Source organism: Carya illinoinensis, chromosome 13 (assembly GCF_018687715.1).
Source record: "Carya illinoinensis cultivar Pawnee chromosome 13, C.illinoinensisPawnee_v1, whole genome shotgun sequence".
NCBI classification, from domain to species: Eukaryota; Viridiplantae; Streptophyta; class Magnoliopsida; order Fagales; family Juglandaceae; genus Carya; species Carya illinoinensis.
This window is the reverse complement of record NC_056764.1, coordinates 26,854,279-26,879,642: the sequence shown is the minus strand read 5'-3', so window position 1 is coordinate 26,879,642 and position 25,364 is coordinate 26,854,279. Positions and strand designations below refer to the sequence as shown.

At 37.0% G+C, this 25,364-nt stretch overlaps 2 protein-coding genes across 7 annotated transcripts; one reads left to right on the top strand and one right to left on the bottom strand.

Annotated features, from left to right (window-relative positions):
- Nucleotides 1-763: 763 nt before the first annotated feature.
- Nucleotides 764-12,699, top strand: LOC122291475 (proteinaceous RNase P 2-like). Its single transcript, XM_043099202.1, has 6 exons — nt 764-1,753; nt 7,909-8,010; nt 8,131-8,306; nt 8,861-8,981; nt 9,852-9,920; nt 12,066-12,699. Exons 1-6 carry the CDS (start codon nt 830-832, stop codon nt 12,402-12,404), a joined length of 1,731 nt encoding a protein of 576 aa, XP_042955136.1. The 5' UTR covers nt 764-829; the 3' UTR covers nt 12,405-12,699.
- A 209-nt stretch (nt 12,700-12,908) lies between these two features.
- Nucleotides 12,909-23,948, bottom strand: LOC122291476 (fatty acyl-CoA reductase 3-like). 6 transcript variants are annotated; one of them, XM_043099203.1, is made up of 10 exons: nt 23,595-23,946; nt 23,379-23,482; nt 22,943-23,145; nt 22,718-22,818; nt 22,434-22,626; nt 21,388-21,549; nt 21,207-21,288; nt 20,598-20,873; nt 13,397-13,524; nt 12,909-13,285 (listed from the first exon to the last, which is right to left on the bottom strand). In XM_043099203.1, exons 1-10 carry the CDS (start codon nt 23,671-23,673, stop codon nt 13,129-13,131), a joined length of 1,485 nt encoding a protein of 494 aa, XP_042955137.1. In that variant the 5' UTR covers nt 23,674-23,946; the 3' UTR covers nt 12,909-13,128. The 6 variants fall into 6 exon arrangements, with proteins under 6 accessions (XP_042955137.1, XP_042955139.1, XP_042955140.1 ...); XM_043099206.1 differs by having other exon boundaries at nt 13,065-13,285; nt 13,435-13,524; nt 23,595-23,945; XM_043099205.1 differs by lacking the exon at nt 21,388-21,549 and having other exon boundaries at nt 23,595-23,948.
- Nucleotides 23,949-25,364: the final 1,416 nt, after the last annotated feature.

Here is a 25,364-nt window from a genome sequence, read left to right as displayed (position 1 = left end):
AACCTTTGATAGCTAAAGCTAGAGGGCTATTGGAAGCAGTTACGTTATGTAAGGACTTTTATTTGCAGAATGTTATATTCGGAAGAGACTCTTTAAAAGTTGTTGATGCTGTTCTACACCAAAATGACTCAGATGGCCCTTTACGATGTCTGGTTGCTGTTATTTGTAGGGCACTTGGAAGTTTTTCTTAGAAGTTGCAGCACGTTAAACAAGGAGCAAATAGAGTAGCACGCACTCTGGCTAGGGAAGCTGTAACCCTCACATATGAGCTTTTGGATGTTGATTCCTTAGCTAATTGTATTAGTAACTTTGTATTGGCTGACAGCCATGCTATATGATCAATGAAATGACATTTTTTTTTTCAAAAAAAGAAGAAAAAAAAGAAAAAAATTATTTAGTTTTTTAACTCTAATAAGTTTTTGAAAAATAATTTGTACAATTTAACCAAACGTTTACTATTGTGTATAAGATTACTCATATCTTAATTGAGTTTAATTTATTGAAAAATACTCTAGTCACAAAAAAAATTATATAAAAATAATCTTACAAAATGATATGATTTAATGTGATTTTTTAAATTATAAAATTATTTTTATTGTAAATAGAATCATATAAAATTTAGCATCTACTTATTCACATTAAATATTTTTCCATCAAAGCCCACCACGGCTCAATTTCTAACTTGAATTCAGATGGGCCCAATGATATTCCACCACATCCAAAACGTTTACATATGCCGAGCCCAGACCGCTGAATTCCCCGATTGGTATCACCCCATACAGATATAAAAAATTTTTGAATCTAGGGTTTTAGCTCAGACTGCCCATCCATGGCTACCCCTAACCATCCGTACGTCTCCAAAAAGAAGAAGAAGAAGAATCAAACCCCAGAAACCGAATTCCATTCGGAACTCACTCTATGCTCCAAGAACAAGGACCTGCGCGCCGCTATCTCGCTATACGAGATCGCGAGTTCACAGGGCACGCGACTAAACCAGTACCACTTTAATGCGCTTCTCTACCTCTGCTCCAACTCGGTCGCGGATCCATCGCTAAAAGCATTAGCTTTGGACTACGGTTTCCGTATCTTTGATCACATGCTGTCGATCAACATCAACCCCAATGAGGCCTCAATCACTGCCGTCGCTCGCCTCGCCGCTGCAAAAGGAGACGGCGAGTATGCATTCGGACTGATCAAGAGCATGGGGAAGTACAGGCTTGCGCCGAGGTTGCGCACGTACGACCCGGCATTGTTATGTTTCTGTGAGAATTTAGAGGCAGAGAAGGCGTATGAGATTGAGGACCATATGGATATAATGGGAGTGAGTTTAGAGGAACCGGAGCTCGCTGCATTGTTGAAGGTGAGCGCGAGTACGGGGAGAGAAGGGAAGGTTTATGGTTATTTGCATAAATTGAGAAATTCAGTGAGGAGTGTTAGTGACTCTACAGCGAAGGTTATTGAGGACTGGTTTTGCAGTGGGAAGGCTAGGGATGTGGGAGACGTGAATTGGGAGGTGGGGCGAGTGGAAGAGGCGGTTTCGAGAAGTGGGGGAGGGTGGCATGGTTTGGGCTGGATTGGAAAAGGAGATTGGCTTGTGAAGAGAGTGAATGTGGATTCGACTGGGCGGTGTAGAGGTTGTGGGGAGCAACTGGGGTGTGTGGATATAGATGATGCGGAGACGGAGAGGTTTGCTGAGTCAGTGGCTGCGTTGGCCATGGAAAGGGAGGTCAAGGTGACATTCAGCGAGTTTCAGGTCAGGCTTCAGCAATTATATGAGTCTTTATCGATTTATGTTGCGTGTTTTATAACGATTTTAGATAATGGGTCACTTAGAATGTCGTGGTTTGTTTGTAGTAGACTTATTTAACTCATGGAACATTTAATATATGTCTGCTTGGTTTTCGCGTTCTCTTTTGCTTTGCAAAATTCATTGGCTACTTTAATCTTCGATATGCTGAAGAAAAAAAATGCTGAGTGAAAAAAGGTTAATTTATGCAAAGATGGAAAAAGGTTAATTTATGCAAAGGCTATGGCAAAAGGGAGAAAAATGGATGTAATATTCCGGTGATCTGTGTCGGAATTATTTTCTGGGAGTCATTTTCTGAGTTCTTAGAGGTTACTCGATCAGGATGGGGTATTCAAAACACTTATTAATCAAAACAGAGGTGTTCGTATTAGCCTTGGAGGGAAGTAAAGATTTTTTCAAGGCATATCGCATTGGGACTACAACATTGGTTTCTCAACGACATGCCAATGCTTTTGGACTCTACTTGGAAATCACAGATTCTGGTGATAGAGGACCTCGAGGACTAATAGTGATACTAGAAGGGATGGAAGGCAAGGGTTGGAAAATCATTTATAAGGAGATAAAACATGCTTTGTCCATTTCATTGGAAAATGAGGTCCTTATTTTGATTCAGAGAGATGGGAAGGGGAAGGAGACGGGAAGACAGGCCAAAACATATGCAGAGGTGGTTATGGGTGGCGGTGAAGGAAGAAGGGCGGCGGTACATGGTACAAGTCAAAGCTTGGTGCTACAGCAAGGAGAAAAGGGGTAGCAAGGGAGCATACAACCGTAGAGAAGTTTTTTTGTTGTGCTATTCCTAAAAGAGGTGGTGGAGGCCTGTTTGATGTCTGCCTAGTGGAAAGTGAGGAGTAGAGGGTACTATTTGGATTGAAGGAGGGAATTGCGGGTATAAAAGGGGACATGCGGTATACTTACTAAAAAAAATGAAAGGGGACATACGTTTACTGAAGAAGGCTATAGAAGATTTGATAAGTAGAGTGGACATGGGCTTGAATTCTAGCTTAGGCCAAGGTGCTAAAAACAAAGATGGGTTTGGGTCAAGGATTGATACAAGAAGCCAAACTTGGCCTGGGCTTGGGTCGTATAGGCCCATCTTGCTCACCCAAAAATTGGATGGTGCTTGAAATGGACTGGGCTTACGCCCAATCGGGCCCAAAGGGCTTCCCAATTTGAAGTGGGATCTTCGTCCACTTCTGGGCCCACGATGACGCCGGCATTGTGGACCGAGATGCCCCCGACCACCTTGTCGGCGAGGTCTGGAAAAGTTTCTTGCGACGTCTATGCCGGAGACCTTGCACCAGGAATGATGAATACACCAATGCTCTGTGGAAGGGCATTGGGAGACATGGTGAGGCACGACGATTCACTAGAAGGGCTGATGCTTTGTGGGCCGTCACAGATCACATCGATGACCTTTGGGCTGCATCTTGGCACCATGGCGGCAAGAGGTACACACTCGACAATGAAAATAGAGATTATGCCTCAGTGTTTGGACGATGTGGGGGTTGCAATGTTGCTAGGAGATCAGAAACAAGGGGATACATTACAAAAAAGGTATCTGAATAGGGCTAAGTAGGAGAAAGGGTGGACAAAGGTCTAATCTGGCCCTGAAAAAAAATTTAGCGATGACGACAACATGTTCTATTCTTTCGAAGAGAGAGGCATCAACTGGTGATAACGTGTATGAGAAGAGGGAGGTAGAAGGGGAAGGAACATTTGTCCCATTTGGGTCCAACATGGGTGAGGAGCTACAACAAAATGAGGAAGGCTGATTCCAGCATGGTTCCACACTCATCACAGGGAAGATTCATCAAATAGGGCCAGAGGAAATTGGGGATGTTCCTACCCCTATCTATACCATTCCTCCTTGTCTATCTTCAAATTGGGCCATGCAAAAAGTAGAGGAAATTCAAAGGTGTAGGGATCTCTTGTGAGGGCTTTGAAGATCAATTGAAGGCACTTCTAATAGCAATTGAGGCAGGACGCTATCACCATGGTATGGGGTAAAACAGAAAAAGAGAGTTGAGGAGCCTATCTTGGTCTATTAATTACAAAGGAATGGAGGGGAGTGCAAGCTGAGGAAGGAACAAGGGGAGGGCTGTAGTAGTTGATAAATGAAGCCCAAAATTCTTATTTGGTAAGACAATGGAAGGTTGACATCATTTGTTTGATGGAGACTAAATTGAAGCTTATCAGAAGAAGTATTATCCGGAGTATTTGGGGCTTTTAGTATGTAGGCTCGTCATATCTACCTTCAAATGGGGCATCGGGTGGAGTCTTGGTAATGTGGGATAAAAGGGTGGTGGAGAATCTCGACGAGTTTGTAGGGGAATTCTTAGAGGGGTGTTTATTTAAAAATTCTGCAAATGGTTTTTTGTGGGTCTTTGCAGATCCTAATTTGGATAGTGAGAGGCGGTTTCTATGGGAAAAGCTTGCAGGATTGTGTACTTGGTGGTATGTCTCGTGGTGTATTGGTGGGGATTTCAATGTGACAAGGTTTCTAAGTGAGAGATCAGGGAGAGGAGGACAAAACCATTCAATGGTTGAATTTTTTGATTTCATATTCGAGGTGGAACTTATGAACATCTCTCTTATTGGGGGTACATATACATGGTCTAACAATCATGCTTGGTCTAGACTAGATGGATTTCTTTTATCCTTATCAAGGGAGATGCAATTCCCAGATGTATGCCATAAAAAACTACCACGGATATGTTTAGATCACTTTTCTATATTGTTGGATTGTGGAGGCATCCAAGGGGAAGAGGCCCTTCAAATTCAGAAATATGTGCTAAAAACTGAAGGGTTTTAGAAATTGATTAGACAATGGTGGAACTCATACCAATTATAGGGTACTCCTAGCGTCATATTGGTTGGTAAGTTGAAAGTTTTGAAGAAGGATTTGAAGACATAGAATGAACAGGTATTTGGTAATGTAGAATTACAAAAGAAGTCATTACTACAAGAGTTACAAAGATTGGAGGGTGTAGAAGTAGAGAACAATTGCAAAGGCTCATTTTAGAATTAGAAAGAGTGATCCTAATGGAGGAGATTTCTTGGAGGCAAAAATCAAGGGCATTGTGGCTTAGGGAGGGAGACAAATGCACAAAGTTTCTTCATCGGGTCACAAACTCACACAGGAAAAATAATGCCATCGTGACCATGACCATAGAAGGCTGTATTTCCTCTGACCAATCAGCGATAAAGGATCACATTGTTGGACATTTTGAAGAGTTGCTTTTGGAACCTTTTGAATGGAGGCCTAGATTAGGTGGTCGATCTTTTAAGGCCATTGATCAGACTAGTATGGTTTGGCTGGAGAGGAACCCTTTGAAGAGGAAGAGGTACAACAAGTAGTCATGGAAATGAATAAAGACAGCTCTGGGCCTTGATGGTTTTACTATAGCATTTTTTCAGTTTTGTTGGGAGTTGGTGAAAGAGGATAACATGCAGGTTTTTCGTGAATTTTTCACTTTTGGGAAATTTGAGAAAAGTTTAAATGCTACATTTATTAGCACTTATCCCTAAAAAGGTTGTTGCAATAGAGGTGTAAGATTTCTGACCTATTAGTCTTGTGGGTAGTATGTACAAGATAATCTCAAAATTCCTTGCTAATAGGATGAGTACAGTTATGGATTAAATCATCTCTAAGTCTCAAATGCATTTATTAGGGGTAGACGAGTATTGGACTTGATCCTTATCGCTAATGAATGTTTAGACAACATGATCGAGTCAAGAGTCCTAGATATTTTATGCAAATTAGACATGGAGAAGGCCTATGATCACATTAATTGGGAATTCCTTTTTTCTTTGTTGAGGAGATGTAGTTTTGGGGAGAGATGGAGGGTGTGTATGAGGCATTGTGTGTCAACGGTTTGCTTCTTGGTCTTGGGAAATAGTGATCCCGTGGGTCTTTTAAACAGTTCGAAGGGGTTGCGGCAAAGCCATCCATTATCACCTCTCTTATTTGTTATTGTCATGGAGGCCCTAAGCAGAATGTTGTTTGTTGGCTTCAATGGAGGGAGACTTTTTCTCAGGTTATTCAGTGGGGGATACTAACCATGTTTGTAGCATTATTTTGCATCTTTTGTTTGTAGATGACACGCTGTTATTTTGTGAGGCAAATCTAGGCCATATTCAATCTTTAAAGGCTATTTTGCTATATTTTGAAGCGGTCTCCGGATTAAAGGTAAATCTCTCTAAAACGGAGATGGTTGTTATGGGTAATGTACGCAATGTCAGGGGGCTGGCTAACATATTGGGCTGTTGTCGATGAAGTACCTTGGCCTTCTGTTGGGAGCATCATTCAAAGCCAAGACTATTTGGGATGAGTTGCTAGAGAAAATAGAGCGTAGGCTGGCTGGATGGAAAAAAGATTGTATTTGTCTAAACGGGGTTGGATTACACTAATAAGAGTACCCTCTCAAATCTTCCCACATATTTCTTGTCATTATTTCCTTTTCCAGCTAGTGTTGGCTCTCGGATTGAGAAGTTTCAACGAGATTTTCAGTGAAGTGGACTTGGCGATGAGTTTAAGTTTCATTTAGTTGGGTGGGATAAAGTGTGCTCTCCCTTGAGGGGTGTTGGATTGGTGGTTCACAATGTGAGGGCCTTCAACAAGGATCTTCTTGGGAAATGTTTGTGGAGATATAATTGTGAGAGGGAAGCATTATGGAAGGTAGTGATTGATACTACGTATGGGAGTATAAGGGGGGGTTGGTGCTCTAGTGAAGTTGGGGGGCATATGGAGTGGGGTTATGGAAGCAAGCATATCCGGAAAGGTTGGTGGTCTTCTCTAGCAATACTAGGTTGTGTATGGGGGATGGCAATAAAATCAGTTCTTGGCATGATGTTTGGGTTGGAGATATGGGTCTTAAGGATGTCTATCCCTCTATTTTTAGAATTGCACAGGAACAAGATGCTTTGGTGGCTGACTTGCGGGAAATGACTAATGGTTCGTAGTAATGGAATGTTAGCTTCATTTGGGAGGCACATGATTGGGAAGTAGGTGTCCTGGTGGAGTTCTTTAACTTGCTATACAACATTAGTCTTGCTGTTACAGGAGGGGATAAGTTGGAGTGACAGCATTCCAGCAAAGGAAAATTTTCTGTATGCTCTTTGTATGAGACTTTTACTGCTCAAGCTAGTAATCATTTTCCCTGGAAGAACATTTGGCGGAGTAAAGCACCTCCTAAGGCTGCTTTTTTAGTTTGGACAGCAGGAAGCTTATAACCATTGATAATCTAAGAAAAAGTGGGTTTATCATCATTGATTGGTACTGTATGTGCAAAAATAGTGGTGAAATAGTGGATCATTGACTACTACATTGTTATGAGTTTGCAAGGGCCATGTGGAATTACGTTTTCAGCAAAGTGGGATTAGCATGGGTTATGCCAGGGAGGGTGGTTGAACTACTAGCTAGTTGGAGAGGGATCACGGGACACCACAAATTGCAGTTGTGTGGAAGATGGCTCCCATGTGTCTATTTTGGTGCATCTGGAGTGAAATAAATGATAGAAATTTTGAGAATTGTGAGTGCTCCTTGGAAGAGTGTAAGAGTATTTTCTTGAAGACTTTATTTATATGGGCCATTGCTATGGATTTAAATGGTCTCAGCTTCCACAATTTCCTTGTAATTGTTTCTAGCTCCTAAATATGTGTAATCACATGTATGCCTCCTATGTGCTTGGGCTATGCCTATTTCTAGATCAATAAAATATCTTCTTACAAAAAAAAAAGAGTGGTGCAAGGGATTCCGCTGGGGCATCCAACTGGAGCTCACCGCGTTTAACTTTTGAGGTTTTTTATTTTTATTTTTTATTTTTTTAATTGTTAAATTATTATTATTATTTTTTATTTTTATTTAAATTTTTTACATTATTTTTTAAATATAGTTAAATATTTTTTAAAAAAGAAAAAAAATCAGAATATTATTAAAAAATAATTATTTAATCACTAAGTTAAAAGAAATTAAAAAAAATTATGCTGAAGAAAATATTTCATTTTTTATTTTCTCTGCTCAAACACTGTACTTTCCTGTCCTGAATCTCTTGTAAATTGTTGATATACTGTTTCGTTACTTATTATACCTTTTATTGAAGGAGTGGCTGGAAAAACATGCTGATTTTGAATTTATAGTGGATGGGGCAAATATTGGTCTCTACCAACAAAATTTTGCAGATGGTGGATTCAGTATTTCTCAGGTTGTATATCTTATGTTGAGCTGTCTTTCTCTTGTCCTTTTCACCTTCTTCGCTCTTTTTTGTCTTACCACTAATTTTTATTTTCATCAATGATTATGTTTGAAAATTGCAATAGAGCAGCTTGATGCTGTCGTGAAAGAATTGTACAATGGGAGTGGAAACAAATGGCCTCTGGTTGTCTTGCATAACAAACGTCTTAGGGGACTTCTGGAGAATCCTTCCCACAGAAAGCTGGTAGAGGAATGGATGGATAAAGGTGTTCTTTATATGACACCAACTGGTTCCAATGATGATTGGTATATGCTTTTTAAACCAGTGCTAGTCTCTGTGATGCATTTTATGCTGTCATTTTTTGCTCAAAATAGTATATGCTTAAATACATAACTTTTCTTGAGGCAAAAATTTTCTTCTTTCAATTGAATCCATATATTTTTGATAATTTTGTCCAATTGAATCTATTTAAAGATCTGATACTTCCCCTTTTATCACACACTGGTGGGGCAATCAGGCTGGGAGAATTTTCTTTTGAATTATGCGAGGTACAATTTTGAGAAACTCTTTGCTGAGAGACTATGCAGTCCTGGGATTAGTTAGGACTTTGTTCGTGGGTACCCATTGCCAATAAAACAAAGAAAAAATAAGATCTAATACTTCCCTTATTGCTGGGTGCATGTCTCTTTCGTTTAAGTGAATTGAATACTTACTTGAGAGGAGAAAGTAGAAAGAAGCTACTAGAATCATAACCGATTTGATGCTGTTTTCATTGTACATTTATGAAGTGCATCTATTGCACCTATATTATTATTACGATTTTCTTCCAGATTTACTCATGGTGCCTTATATAAATCAGGTACTGGCTATATGCTGCCGTAAAAGTTAAGTGCTTACTTGTGACAAATGATGAAATGAGAGATCACATTTTTGAACTCCTAGGAAATAGCTTTTTCCTCAAGTGGAAAGAAAAACATCAAGTACGTACTGTCTGAAGAGCTTATCCTTTTCATAGTTGTTTTTATTCCATATTGATTCCTTTACAAACATTGGTGGGTGCTTCTGGTTATATGTTGTATATTATTGAATTGTTCATATTTCAATCTGTACTCTTATTATTTTCCAAATCTGTCGTGTTTATGTGGGGAAAAACTAGCATAAAACTTTCTAATCTTCTCTTTATGTATAAAAAATCTAGCATATACAACTTTTTGTGTCAAAGATGCATGCAAACTTTTGTCTGTTTAATCTGAGTGACCTTTAGAGGGATGGGGTTTAAATTAGACTAAGTTAATAATTTATAATAGCAAAAACTTGTTCACATGTACAATTATCAATGTTGCTTTCTACGTATACATTCTAAAAGCTTGGTGATTTAAGACTTTGGTGCCATGATAAGAGTAGATATGTTATATGTATTTTCAGACTCCTTTGTAGTTGCTTGTTACTGATTGTGTTCGAAATGTATTGAAAAGTTATTACAAGCATTGAATCCACCTTAGCTGCTGAGTGCTCCCCGCTGAAAAAAAAGAAAAGAAAGAAAAAGTACAGAAAATTCCTGTTGATTAAAAGATATTCGGCGAGAAGGTAATTGTTATCATTATACAAAACTGTTGGTGCATACCAATTTGCACGAGCAAAATTTTTTTTTTCTGATAGGTAAATAAAATTTAGAAAAAAATTTTATTTTTCAATTTCCATGAACAAAACTTATGAAATGATGCAAGCCAATGTTGTAAGCAGAGTCCATTGATGTTCACGCACCAAGGATTTTGCACCTGGACACATATGATTCCATTACATGTTATCCATGTTGTGTGAATAAACCTTTCTTGCATCCTATTCTCCAGGTTCGGTATTCTTTTGTGAAAGGTAATTTGAAGCTTCAGATGCCTCCTCCATATTCATCTGTTATCCAGGTATACCATTGTGTAAATGGTTATCTCATCTAATAGTATATTCATCTGTTGTCAATGAGTTGTTCTCTAGGCTTAACCACTATTTAGCTCTGGTCAGCACTAATTTTCCCGCATGACTGTGTTTGTGCGTGAATGCAAGCCGGTGCACTTGTATTTGTTTTTATACTGTCACTGTTTGCGACGGCTAATGCATTTTGGCTGATGCTGAAAATGATAATTTTTATCGTCAAGACTCATTATCGAAAATGAAAGGAGAGGGACTAGAGACAGAAATATGGCCGTAGAGACTAGAGACAGAAAAAAGATTTGGGAGGCATTAATGGGGAGATGTGTTTGCCTTGAGCGGAATATCTTGGAGGAATTATGTTGGGCAATCATTTAGGACTTTGATGAAAATTTTTCGTTTAGTGACTTGTTTGAAGTATAATAAATTCCTAGTTTTGATAAAGTTGTAAAACATTGTATCTCATAAGTATTAAATAGATTTTCCATATTCTACTTAAGCTTGGAGAATTTAAACAAAGGTCCTTGAGGAGTTCAGATCTATATCATTGTGCAATGTGATCGTAAATAATAGCTCACTTTTTTATTTTTTTCCTATGAGCTCGATATAAACCTTTGGTCAAACCTTGGTAAGCTCCTTATTTGCTACATTCCTGCCTATGAATCTTAAGGCTGGAAGTCTGCATAACTTCGACAATTTTGATCACTTCGAGCCATATTCCTGCTATTTTGTAGTAGTACAGTTACTTTTAGTCATTTCTTTTTAGAATAGAGAACAGCATTTAAATTCAGTTATGTCCTCTTAAATGAAAGAAAAATTATGCTTTGATGTTCTCTCCGACTTTTTTGTGGTTTCAGATTCTTGGGAGTGTTTAATTCAATGTGAACCATTGCAATTTTGATACATTGGTTTTCTTTTTTAGTATTCACTGATTAGCACACTCACTATTTTTGTGATGTGAAACCTCCAATACCTTTATTTTTCAAATTAACAACTGAAATCCATTAAATTATGACTGGTGCCCTTGGATGGAAAAAGAATGCAGAAAGAGAAGTGCCAAAAAAAAAAAAAAAAAAAAGGAAGAAAGAAAAAAAAAAAGAACAGAAGCTTGGCCCTAAACCGTGGCTGGGTATTGCTGGCACTCTTTTTATTATTTTTAAATTTTTGTCTCTTACCAAATGTGTGGTATATGGATGATTAGTAGAAAAATTCAATTATTTTAAGAAGAATAAAACTAAATAAAATTTTAAAAGAATTTAAAAAAAAAAAAAAGTAAAAAATTATGTGGTGTGTGGTGTATGAGGCTTATGAATAACAAAGCTCCCTCACATTACAAGAGAGGGATAGCTCAGGCCATTGATTGAAAAGATTAAGAAATCAGATCTTAAAACCGAAATCAAAAGCAACTAATGAGAGATGTTCTCTGTAATGTACTTTAATTGTAGATGCATGTATGCTACATAAAAGTTCACTTCAATATGGTATATCATTGTTTTATTTATCAAAAAAAAACATGGTATATCATTGTTTTCAATCTTCTTCTGCATTAAAATGAGTTCAATTATCTATTAGATGGAACTTATTAATCTTTCTTGTATTGAATGCATTAACACATTACATTTATAATGGTCCAAAAATATACAAGGTTTTAATTAAATACCTTAATATTTGCATGACTACATGCAAGTGATGTTTACAATTTATCAGTGAATAAAGTAAAAGCAATGTTGTACAGTTTAATCTTTTCCTTAGCCCTAGTATTATTGCTTATGATAGAGTGAATAATTGCAATCCTTTTCTTCTTTCAGGATAATTTCTCTTCCTTTCTTTTGCTTGGTAACATTTTTACCTAAAATATTTTATCAAAATACACTCACAATCAAAATTTGTATTACTTTTCTTTGTCGTCGAAAATTTTTCAACTGGTTCCACATCCCACAAATGGAAAATGCTTTTCTTCTAGCAGCTTTCTTAGGTAATGCCATTAAAAAGGCGGTTGGGCTGTGCATGAGTGATTGGTCCATGTGTTCCTGACAAATTGTGTAAAATAAGTTGACTATGACATCTACTTTGTTATTATGGTTTAAAGCTATACCTCTCATTTCATGTATAGAGTGTTGACACTCCAATCTCCTTTGCAGGAATCAGAAAAAGGATCATGGCATGTGCCTGTTGCAGGGCACAACAGGGAGTGCAAGGAGTCTTTCACAACTTGGCTATGCATCACTAGGCCAAGTTCTTGTGATGCTTTTGATGAAGATCCAATAAATGTTGAAAGTTCAGAAAATGGACATGCCACGTACACCCTTCCTTCACTAAATCCTTGCAAGCAAGAGAGTTTTAGAAGTGGCCATGGCTTACATAACAGCCCAGAGTCCTTCCAGTTTTCTGATAATAAAGCTGCTTCATTGATAGGCAAAAGGAAAGAGAGGTCCCCATCCCCTTCCCGTCCTCATCATACACCTAATGATGCTTTCTAATGAAGCCTTACCTCGTGTCATGAGGTGTTGTCTATCGTTTCCAGAAGTCCTCGATGATGAAGGAAGATCGAGGAATAAAGCAGCAGCAGTATCAACCTATTGTAAGTTAATGTTTCTAAACACTTTGCAGTGGGTGGTCTCCAACCAATCACTTTTACCGTCAAGGGATTTTGCCTTTTCCCCATATTCTGCTGCATGAAGTTCATAAATTGATTTGTAATGCCAATGTCGTACTGTGCAATAATCGAAAAAATTATCGAAGTAGAAGGTAAGAATATATGATTTTTTGGCAGCAGAGAGTTCTCCAACTATATTTCACATGTCCATTATATGTCCACTAATTGATTTTGGTCATATGATCTATTGTAACATCAGGGAGGAAACATTTTGGAGAGGTAAACACTAGTCATTTTTATTTGATAGGTAAGAAACACTAGTCATTACTTGGTGCTTAGTCGATGTTCTTCTTTTGGTACTCATAAAAGGAATGAATTTGGTTATGACTTTCACTTCAATATCATATCATATTGCTCATAGAAACACATCACATTCCTTTGGAAAATAAATAACATATCATCCATCGTCTGACACACTTAAAAGTTGTTGAAACATAACTTCAATAACAATAGACCATGTTACTTAAATATTACACAACTTGAATGAACAACATTGCTCGTCACAAACTAAAATGTAAGTGCAAACTTTGAAAACCTAACACTATAAATCACTTGAAAACGTATTTCACGACACCAGGGAGATGGACATTCAAAAAGTAATCATCCCAATCGATGCACTTGGGATCAAAATAAAACACATCTGCCTCTGCACCACTCTGATCTCTTACCATCAGGCGCAGCTTCTCTGTGGTCATGTCATCAAATCTACATGAAAAAGCAGGATCATCATGTTAATATCAAATGCTTGTTGCCAACATTAATATTAAGAAACAACATATAAAGCATATATATATACACACACACACACAGACATACACGCCCTTGAAGAACAAGTAAGGCTTGTATAGTTCTACCAATCGCATCACAAAGTTAATCTTTCGTTTGAGATCAAGATACATGATCCTGAAATATTGACAAAGTGCTGTATTCACCAATTCGAGTCCCTGTTTGGAAAAAAAGAAAAGTCACTTAAAAAAATAAGAGTAAGGTAAACTGAAACCAAACTTGTTTCGGGGAATAGAGGCAAGACGAGAGAGACATGCGTGGCTATAGTTGAGGCCAAGTAGTGGCATGATGATATATACAAGAGGGAGAAGGCTCACGATATGCATGTAGTTTTATTTAAGCAGGAATTTTCAAAAAAAGCTTTGGCTAAACATCACTTTGAATAGAGAAATACTTTAACCACTGGGATTGCACAAAAGTAAATATTTTATCTCTAGTTTATTACGTTTTCAATTTTTTAATATTATTTGAAGAATAATATAGTTTGGTAGCATATCCCAACCTCTTCCCAACCCTATAAAAGTCAAGGAGACTATAAATAAACTTCAATGAATGAATTATTTTTCTCATAAATCATATGTTTATATATCAAGAGGCTCAAGTTACCTCTCTCAATTATCGGCCTAGTGTAAGTTCATAATTGCAAGTTAAGCAATAAATGGAAAGCCCCCTCATCCTTCCTATCCATCAACCACAAACATGTTCTCATGCATTGGCGCATAAAAACTAGTATTTAGAGCTCGGCAGGTTTGAAAGGCAGTTGGAACAGCATCTAGATGCAAAGGTGGAGACTTAAAGCACAAGGCATGTGAAGACCACTACAAGTAATATATATGTTACATGTGCCAAACGTACATCACCATGCAGAATGCTTTGCTTCATATATAAGCTCACTAGCAACAAGAAAAATGGAGGGGAAAGCTCCACTATAAGGAATTTTGACGATAGAGGCAAAACCAATAGAAGTTCTCCTATGTTGCATCCTCTCTCCCCAGTCCCTGCCATTGCACTAGCAGCTTACTCATAGGACGGGGCGCATATTCCTGCTGAGGATCTCATTTGGTTCAAGTTGCAAGACCCTTGAGAGTTCACGGGGGGAAATATTGTTGTGGCTGTCACTCTTTCTCCCAAATATTTCTTGAGCTAGGAAATATGGAAAATGGGTTGGATTTGGGCTGTCTCTTGCAACTACAACTTGTAGGTGATCTCCCCCACACACGTTCTACCAGAAATGGTCCATAATACTATGGGGCTAACTTTAACTTTCGATAGTGAGGATGGAGGTCTAGCGATAGGGCTGTAACCTGAGGTACACCCAATCTCCAGCTTTAAATTCCAATTCTTTTCTTTTAAGATAAGCATATCTGATCATCCTCTCTTGTGCTTTGTTAAGATTGTGATAGAGACTCTGGATAATGAAATATCTAAATTTTAGCTTTGTGTCCATTTCTTCTGCTCTAGTAGTTCCCAGTATATAGGATATTAGTTTTTTTTTTTTTGGGGGGGGGGGGGGGGGGGTTAGTGTTATACCACCACTCGGCCAGGGGTACCCACTTTACCCAATCCTTTGACCTATCCCCCACAAAACACCTTAGGTAGGGTTCCAAGCAATTGTTCACCGCTTCTTATTGCCCATAAGTTTATGAGTGATATGTTGTGTTGAACTCTAATTATACTTCCTATGCCCTAAACAACTCTCTCTAGAAAACACTTGTAAATGTCTCGATATGAGACAATAGACTGGGGTAACTCATGTAATTTAAACACATGTATAATGAATAGTTGGGCCATTGATTTGGCAATGTATGGATGCCCTAGATCAATGAAATGGCATATGGGAAAAGGAAGGATAAGAGCTCACTTTGAGGAAAGAGGCCACTAGAGAAGAGTGGTTTGTTTTCTGCTGGTGACATACTTCACAATCCCTGATGAAGGCCTTCACCTTAGATTTTATTTTTGGCCGATAAAATTATTTTTTTACCCTTTGAATAGTTTTATCAACCCCTAAATATCCTCCCCAAGGGTTGCTTTGTAAAAACTGCAGCATTTTAGCCTTTAGTGTGGATTAATTTGGGATGTAAAGCCTCCCTTTGTAGAGTAAAAGCCCTTTACTCATTGAATATTGTTGACATAGTTGGCCCTCCATGAATTTTAAGGCCAGTTTCTATAAGTTGGGGTCTCCTTCATACCCTTGTTTAATTTATTCCAACCAGCCTAAGGAAGGTAGAGATAATAGAGCTAAAAAAACCTCATCCTATTCCATCTATCTAGATAAGGCATTAGTTGCTTTATTTTCGGATCCCCTTTTTATATTCAACCATAAAATCATAGCCTACCAGTATACTTAGCCAATTCTGCTACATAGTTGTCCCAATCTTCTGGTCCAAAAGGTACTTTAGGTTATGGTGGTCAGTTTTGACCACAAAAGATCTTCCCAACAAGTAGGATCTCCATTTCTGAATAGTTGTAATGAGAGTATGCTGTTCCTTTTCATATGATGACAAGGAAGTGTTTAGCTGAAGAAAGAAACTGTTTGTCCATGCTGCATTAGGACTAAACCTACCCCCATTCTCGAGGCATCACACTCTACTGCAAATGGTTGTGAAAAATCAGGAAGGGTCACTACTGGTGGTGTTGTTAATGCCTCTTTCAATTTAGTAAATGCCACCTCTACAACTTCATTCCATTAGAAGTTGTTTTTTTTTGAGTAAAATAGTAAGAAGAGTAGTAACCATAACCCCATAATTCTTGATAAATCTTCTGTAGTACCCTGTGAGATCTAGGAAACCCCTTAAACCTTTTAGGGTTCTAGGTTGAGGCCACTACTTCATAGCCCTTAGCTTCTCTGGGTTTGCTCTAACTTCATATCTAGAAATGAGATGGCCTAGATAACCAATCTCTTGGCACCCAAATTTGCATTTGCATTCTTTTGTAAATAACTAATGCTTCCTCAGCATGTCTAGGGTGAGTTTTAAGTGCCTTAACTGCTCTTCCTCAGCCTCGCTATAAACTAGGATGTTATAAAAAAAATACTAGCATAAATCTTCTAAAATAAAAAAGGGCTTGAAAACCTCATTCATTAAACTCTGTAAAGTGGATGGTGCATTGGTCAGCACACAAGAGCATGACCAGAAACTCATAATGGCCTTCATTGGTGTGGAAGTTTGTTTTAAACACATCATCTGGTTTTATTCTAATATGGTGATATCCAGATCTGAGATCTAGCTTGGAAAACCATTTAGACCCACTTAATTCATCTAGCAACTCTTTCACCATGGGTATTCAACATTTGTTTTTGACAATAACTTGGTTTACGACCCTGTAGTCCACGCACATTCTCTGAGTTCTATATGTTTTCCTGATTAGTAAGATTAGAGAGGAATATGGACTATGGCTGGGGCGGATTGCCCCTGAATTCAGTAACTCCTTGATGATTTTTTCTATCTCATCTTTTTGAAAAAATGGATATCTGTAAGGTTTAACAAACATGAATTTAGACCCAGGTAGCAGATTAATAGAGTGACCTTAATTCCTAGATTGGGACAGTCCCTGGGGTTCTTGGAATATATCAGCATATTTTTATGGGCCCAAAAAAACTTCGCTCATAGGAATCATCATTTTCATTAGTTATTTGTAAAATTATTCTCTTCCTTTCTAACTTATTAATTTTTGTGCATGAGCTTTATTCAAACAATTGCATAGACACTTTACCTTGCAAGGTAACACTCTTTCCTTGAATAGAGAATTGCATGGTAAACCTATTAAAATTCCAGGACACAGTTCCTAATGTCTGTAACCATTGAACTCCCAAGACCATATCACAATCAACTAACTCAAGCAAAACTAGATCCAGAGTAATAATTTCCTTGGATGTTCACCTTGATGCCCTTCCCCATACCTTCACTGCATAGCTGGTCCCCATTAGCCACCCTAACCTTTAGTTCTCATTTAGATAGATAGAGAGTTTGGACTTTTATGCTATAGTAGTGTCTAAAAAATTGTGGGTGCTACCCGAGTTAATTAAAATCACAACCTATTGTCTAGCCACCTTTCCCTTTACCCTAATTGTTGTAGAGTTTGAGGAACCTATTGGGGCATATAGAGAAATCTTAGGTTTAGGTTCAACTTCAGTAAATTCCACAATCTCCTTGATCACATTAGTAGGTGGTCAATTGGTTGGTATTCTCATCTTCCTCATTTTCTTCATTAACCACTTCTTCGATTAAGAATAACTTTGAGGTTTTTGCATTTATGTCATGGAATCACAGTGGTAGCATAGACCCATTTCTATCTTTCATCTGATTGGAATTTATTTTCTGGATTGGCACTATGGACTTGTTGATACTCTATCCAGTTTTGTAGTTAGGTCATTTAGTATTGCCAGATTCCAAGTAACTCATGGGGGAGTTTTTAAACCCTTTTCTACTAATCTTAATATTTTTTTTCCAATAATTTGGCTAAGTTGAAAGTAATAAACAAATTTGGTGGGTTGGACATTCGAACAACTAGTCTGATTTCATCCTTCAACCCACTCAAGTTAACAGCCTACATGGCCTATTAGATAAACTCTCAAACTCCACCTTATACTCCTCAACAAACCCTGTTTGCCTCAACCTTGTCAAGGTCTCTATAGGATCGTCATAGGAACTAGGGTCAAATCTAGCTAGGAAGTCACAAAAGACTCCCAATCTGTTAATGTCCCAACCTCTTCCAGATCTTGAAACCAAACCATGGCTTTTCCTTCCATATGGAAGGAAGCCAATTTCAACTTATGGTGTGGTAATATGTTGTGAAACAAAAATAAAAAAATAAAAAGAAAAAAGAAAATAATGGTTAACTTTATAAAGCCAACCTTGGGGATCCTCCCCTTGAAAAGAAGGAAAATCAATCCTCACTTACTTGGGCATCATTTCACCGTTGATTTTACCATAACCTTTTGTTCTATTGTTCCCTCCAGATGATAATTCTCCATGCTGGTTTTTCAAGTTCTTCTTTTGTAGCTCAGAGGTAAGAGCAGCTAGTTGTTGGATTACAGAATCTGATTTTCTTTTTAGAGCTAATACTACGGTCTCTAACATTTTCAGCTGTGGCTTAGTGGAATTCTTCAGCCCATTTAACCCATCCTGCAACTGGTTTATGCGATTACCCTCTGCCATGGTGGTCGATTGCTGCCGAGGATGACAAGCTTTGGTACCAATTTTGTTACACGCCTATGACAAAAGGTAATATAAGAGCTCACTTTGAGGGTGAGTATCTCCAAGGAAGGAAGAAGACGAAAGATAGAGGAAAATGTAACTGGCATATTGTATTGATTTTGCATAAGAGAGGAAAATTTCCCTACACAGTGAGCTATATGCTCTAACTTGTAACAAACTTCATAAGCAACAACAAGGTAACTGTGCTAGGTGGGAAACAGAAATGACAGACACCCAATGAAGGTCTTGATAGGGTTCATGGACAAACCCATAAATGCATGGGTCAAGCCCTTACAACTAATGCTTGAAAATAACCCAATTGAATTGGACTTACACTAAACATTATTATAACTAGACACCACAACTCATCTAACACAAGAAGCCCATCATACGGCTTAATCAACTCCCTGTCTCAAATCTTCCTTTAGGTCTACCTTCACTTTACTTCATTTCACTTCCACCCTAAGTGTCTCCCTCCATCTCTGATGGCGTCCTAGTCACCACCTTCAACAGCAGTCAAGGAGTGTAACAAGTTGAAAGCTACCTAACTCTAAAAAAAAACTATGGTGAGGCAAAGGGTTGAGGTGAGGAGAGTAATGTGGTGGGTTGTTGATAGCCGAGGGAAAGCAAGAGATTCGGTTGATAAATGAGGGAGAATCGAAAAAGGTTGCTATATATTAGGTTTTAGTTCAATCTATACATAAATAAATATATATATATATATATAAGAAAATTCTATACACAATACTACCATTCCACTTGCATCCACTAAGTAAGATGTAGCACATTTATTATCATTGAATGATCATTTATTGCATGTTTCTTTATTATCAAATGGTAATAAATGTGTCACATCATATATAATAGGATGCAAGTGAGATGATAATATGGTGTATAACATTACTCATATATATATATATATATATATATATATATATATATATATATATAAATGGTGAACATGATGTTTAAACGGGGCCATTGGCCTTCTTAAATTCTCAAAATCATTTTGTCCACACGATCCTCGATGCCTTAAGAATGGGTAGATGAGCTGAGAAGCAAGTCCTTGCTACCCAATCTTAACCACTAGATTCGGATGAACCGTAAGGATGTAGTGAAAACAACATTTCACACTTACGATGGACACTGCCTCAATGAATGGTTCCCATAACTATAATGGTCCCAAAGTAGCAAAATTCCTTGTCGAGTACGTTTCAATCCACACAAAAGGTTTAATGATCAGGCATCTTTTGGAGAGAGTCTCGATAAAAGAGACGTGTCTCTAAAGATGAAGTACTCTACCTACAATCATTATGGCTCTTCAGATGTTCTTGGGCCTTACAGATACTATCGAAATTTTATCAAAGACCCTTTGACCATGGCAAGATAGGCTCCAGCTTTGACCCTGGTACTTAAGAGAAATTCCTTTAGGTGGGAAGACAACAAACGATCATTCCGACTTCGGTCCAAGAGTTGAAGAGAGCAATGATTGAAACATTCGTTTAAGGACTAATGAATTTCAATAAAACCTTTTTGGAATGTGATGCAAGACTACTATAAAAGCCTGTCACCTATTTCAACCAAGTGGTTCAAGGTAGAAGTATACAACTATCTCCTAACGAAAGTGAAATGTTCATCCATATAACAACTGTACAAGAGAGGGGACTTTAGTTGTTGAGGCAAAATTCCATTGATCTCACCAATCATCAAAATCTCCAGTACCACACTCATCATGTGACCAAACCATCTCGACATGGCTGATCACCATATATAGGTGGCTGCTTCGGCCTGTCTACAAACAAGATCAGAGCTCTAAGAATTAATGGATGCGTTATTCAATCGAGAGACACGAACAAGAATAATTGTTACTATACCTTCTATTGAGAATGAATGGATGTACGTGCAATATTGCATGTATGAATAAATTTGCAACAAAACAATATTGAAATTTGTAACGTACGAATCATTATTAATAATTATATAAATATAGTTAATTCAAGTAGCAATATGCATAAAGCCGGTAATTCTGAACAAACCTTCAAAGGCAGCAAATAACGTATGGCCAGATATCTGTGGAAACTATCCATGTCGCTCAACATCATAATCTTGCCAACCTTGACGGCTTTACCATCCTTATTAATCCATGGTGTTTTAGAGAAGTAACGAAAGCCAACATCTGGAAGCTTTTCGTTTCTCAAAGGATTGCTCATTGAGGACCCCACTTGATAAATCATATCATGATCATAAGCTGGTTGATTTGCATGAGCCACCATGGCCACGATCATAGCATTTACCACCAAGTCAGCTGGCATCTGCGCATTTCACTTTCATATTTGAGATTCGATTTCTTTTTAACTTTTTTTTTTTTTTTTAACATTTTCTTCTACCTCTGATTAATTGAAAACTTCCTTCAAGATTTGTTTGCTTTCTTAAAATGAACAATGGTAAGTATCTTCGGATCTTAATTATTCTCTTGCATGCTTAGAGATCAATTATATCATTAATAATGAAAACGATAATGCTAGCCAGATAGATTGTATATGTGTAATACGAGTTTCTTTGATGAAAAAATTGTGACAATTTCCTCCATGCATGCTGCTTATTTCCTTCCATAAAATAAAGCAATATAAATTTAATCAACTTACCAAATCAACAATTGCCTTAAGATCTCCAAGGAAGAATGGTAATTTTCCTTTACCATAACCAACAGCTAGACTGTCAATGGTCCTGTAAACAAATAAACTTTTCTTCATTTTCTCGACAAACCAAACAACAAGATAATGGTGCTTCGGAGAAAAGAAAAATAAGATATATTAGGAAAATCACCTGACACCTTCAACCCAACCAGGGAAAGGTTCTTTTAAAGTACTGGTTATGATAGTGGGGCGAATGATTACCACAGATAGATTTTCTTTTAGGTGCCCAATGAGCATCTCTCCCATTGCCTTCGTAAATACATATGTGTTTGGCCATCCATGTATCTTTGCCCTGATAATTATAATTTGAAGAAACTTCTCCTTTTTAGATTTCAATGCCCATATAATAATTATTTGGATTCATATATGATTTATAAGAAAAGCAAAACTTTTTTGGTTAGTATTTTCTAAACAATCCCTTTTTACTACAAATATTTTCTAGCCAAAGAAAATGAAAAGTGGGATTGAGAGTACTCCCTGTTTGGACATTACGTACTCATGATATTCATGATCTTAGCTAGTTGATCAACATACGTCCTTCGATTATTAAATATGAATGGAGAGACATTAATTTAAGACTTCTTCAGCCTTAATTTTTTAATTGAGATAAGAGTAGTGTTATTAAGCTACTGGCCAGCAATGACTGTTGAGTGAAGTGCTGCCTAGCTAGCACAAGTTCACTTATTTTTTTATTTTTTTGATCATCTTTTTCTTTTTATATTTTTTTAAATATTTAAATATTTTTAAAAAATAAAAAAAATAAACCAATATACTAAAAGTCACTTCCTTAATTATTAAATAAAAAATTAAAAAAAATTAAATACATGAATTATCAAAGTGAATGAACAAACTTAGGCGACTACTAGCTAGCTAGTATTTTCCTTGAGATAATATATACAGGTTAGGGGAGTGCAACGTCTCCCAAATCCTCACCGACACGTGCAATCTCTTTTTTTTTTTCTTTGTTTTTTTCATGCATTTTTTAATCTCTTTAAATATTAAAAAAAAAAACTCACAATATCATTAAAAAATACTTCTTTTAAGTAAAAAGGAAAAAAAAAAAAAATCCCCGACCCATCATCGGCGGCTTCAGCTTCCCCCCACCACCATATATATATAATATATAGTTATTATAAGATGATGATGATCATGCATACAAGAATTGATACGTAGTACCTTTCAATACCCAAATCCTTCATGGCCAATGAAATTTCTTCTTCTGTAGCTCCCTCAGCTCGGAAGCCATTCAACTTTTCCTCCACCAGTTTTTTCTCTGCGTAGATGTCTAATCCTGTGGTCCCATTCAGTGTTTCACCAAAGTGATATGGGGTTTCTAGAATCAGTCCTCCTTTCTCCCCACATACATATGCTGAAAAAGACACTTTGTCTGATTAATAATTATCTCAAAAACAAATAACTCTAAGAAACCAAACATGAAAATATGATAAATATTTGCTAACCCGTGGACACGTGGACAAGAACCTTTAGTCTAACACATTTTTTCGCAAAGCTTAAAGCATGCTTAGCTCCCAATGTATTGATACCCAGTGCAACATCATATCTGCATGGCATAGATCATCAAGAACGTACATATTCTTTTCATTTTTTAATTATAAGCTACTAAGCCATAAAAAAAATAAAAAAAAAATATTAAAACCCCATGTGCATGCATGCATATTGATTACCTTTCATCAAATTTAGTAGTTGCAGCTAAATTGACAATAAAATCGATTTGGTTGCATATTTGGTCCCTCAGAACGGAGTTGTTCAAGCCCAAGTCCTCCAGAGAGAGGTCACCAGGAACCACAACTACTTTTTCAGAGATGAGGGAATCCATTTTTGTACCCCATTTTTCCCTCAGCACTCTGAACAAGTCCTTCCTTATCATCTACAAATAGAAGTAGCCACAGAATTATTACCATTATATTGAAATATGTATAGTAGTAGACCAAAATTAAGGGAAAGGAAATGAAGTGATAACTAATTAATTGTCTGATTTCCATAGGATTTTGATTCATTAGAATAATGCAACCATCATAAACATGACTTGCTTCTTTATTCTTCCTGTCATTTCCAATTCACTCAGCAACATGCTGATTACTAATCTCCGTGTGTGTATACCTCATCATGCAGACGTTGTGTGGCTGACTTGTCATCTGCAGCTCTTAGAAGAAGATAGAGTTTCTTCACGTTTGGTTGAACTCTCAGTATTTTCTCCACAAAAACTGCACCCATGCATACAATCAAAGTTAGAACTAAAATCATCGTTGTTACAGCCACAAGCACGTACGCAAACTCATAGAGACAGTACGTGAGAAAGGATCAGAGCATATATACTTTTTGCCAGAAAACCAGTGGCACCAGTGACTAAAATGGCCTTGTCCTCAAGGAGCTGTACTATACTTCCCAACTCCATGGTGAAGAACTATCAGAGAGAGAGAGAGACAGAGACAGAGAGAGGAAGAAGAAGAAGAAGAAGAAGAAGAAGAATAAGAATTAGGCGGAAGAAACAGAAAAGATGGTACTGTGGATAAAGGCTGATGCCATGTTATATAGAAATGGGGCTGTTAGGTGGTGCAGTTAAACGTAACTGCGTGATTGTTTTCCTTGATATAGATGGAGAATCAGGTTACTCCAATTACCTTTCTATAGAAAGAAAACAACCCACTCCACCTGTTTTTATATCTGTAACCTTTGTTCCATGACCAGCTTTGCTCAGTCCCCTTTCCTTTTTATACTTAGGCCTGGTGGTCACCTTCGTACATAGACCAAATGGGAGAGAGATAAATGGATAGAGTTCCCCTATAATTCTTGATTTCATTTTAAAGTCTAGAACTGGAGAGAGATAAATATGATATAGTGAATGGGTCTATAATATTTATTGAATACTTACTACTGTCGAAAAATTCACTCGAACAATTATAAATGTTGTAAAACTCACTTCATGGGTTGCCTATTGCTCTCACTCTCAACTCTAGAGTTCGGTCAAAAATTCCAAGAGATTGATCTAAACCAGTGTTTTGAATTTTATGCCGTACCGTTTGGAAGATTTCGTTTTTATGGCATATATAGCTGGTACAGGGAAGCCTGTTATTTCTTACAGACCGAAATACCGGCCGTACTGGATTTTTCGGCCGATATGCCAGATTTCAGCCGAAATGAGTGTTTTATTCGGTACTGAAATCTAAAATTCTGAACGGATTTATGGGTCGATGACATTTTTGTAATTTAATTGAAAGTACAGGAGCATTTATGACATGTTGTCTTTAGGCTGTTTTTTTTTTTTTTTTTTTTTTTCCTTCTTTTTGGTCTGGATCTCGCTGTATGTGTTCAAGTTGTGTTTGGTCACAAGAAATTTTCATCTTAAATATAAAATTTTTATTTCATCATTATAATTTTTTTAAATTTCTATACAAAATATAATAAACAATTTAACTTTTTCTTAACCTTTTCAAATCTCAATATAATAATAATATTAAAATATAATATTTTAATATTTAATCTTAAAATTTAAAATTCTCGTATGGAAATTCAGTGACCAAAATCTTCCTTTTTTTTCGGCCTACGCACTACGTAGCAGCAACTCAAGCCTCGAGGGATCCATCATCCAATCCTCCAAGATCCAACTTCCAAGGCTCCATCTCTAAGCTCGAGATCTCTTCTTATTATCTTTTTTACAAGGAAAAGTGATTTTATTTTAATGGTTAGATTAATAACTTATTTAATTTTACAATCCTATTCACCGACTGACCTAAATGAATAATTAAGTACGAGCAGACATAGAACTGTTTGTGGTGGTTTCGATTTTTGTTTTTATTCTTCCTATTTATGTACGTATTTATCAAATTATCAGTAGGTTTGGGTCCAATCCACATGTACATGGTCGGCAAAGTACAAGAAACGAATTAATTGTAGTACTATATGTTATAAATTAGATGATTACAGCTATTGTATAACAACAAAGGACGAGGATTTTTTATTTTTATTTTTATTTTTATTTTGTTATTGATTACAGTTTTTTTTTTTTTTGGGAGGGCAGTGTGTGTGGAAGTATCATGTACTTCGTTTAAAAAAAGTGAATATATAAATTTGACGCCTATTAAAAAA

Bases quoted from the DNA above. Each gene is read 5' to 3' on its own strand.
- LOC122291475 (XM_043099202.1), top strand. From the start codon at position 830: ATGGCTACCCCTAACCATCCGTACGTCTCCAAAAAGAAGAAGAAGAAG. The intron at 8,307-8,860 runs GTATATGCTTTT...TATATAAATCAG, and splicing joins ACTGGTTCCAATGATGATTG to GTACTGGCTATATGCTGCCG. The intron at 9,921-12,065 runs GTATACCATTGT...TCTCCTTTGCAG, and splicing joins CATATTCATCTGTTATCCAG to GAATCAGAAAAAGGATCATG.
- LOC122291476 (XM_043099203.1), bottom strand. From the start codon at position 23,673: ATGGAGTTGGGAAGTATAGTACAGCTCCTTGAGGACAAGGCCATTTTA. The intron at 23,146-23,378 runs GTATACACACAC...TTCTATTTGTAG, and splicing joins CACAACGTCTGCATGATGAG to ATGATAAGGAAGGACTTGTT. The intron at 21,550-22,433 runs GTACTACGTATC...TATAATTATCAG, and splicing joins AAGGATTTGGGTATTGAAAG to GGCAAAGATACATGGATGGC.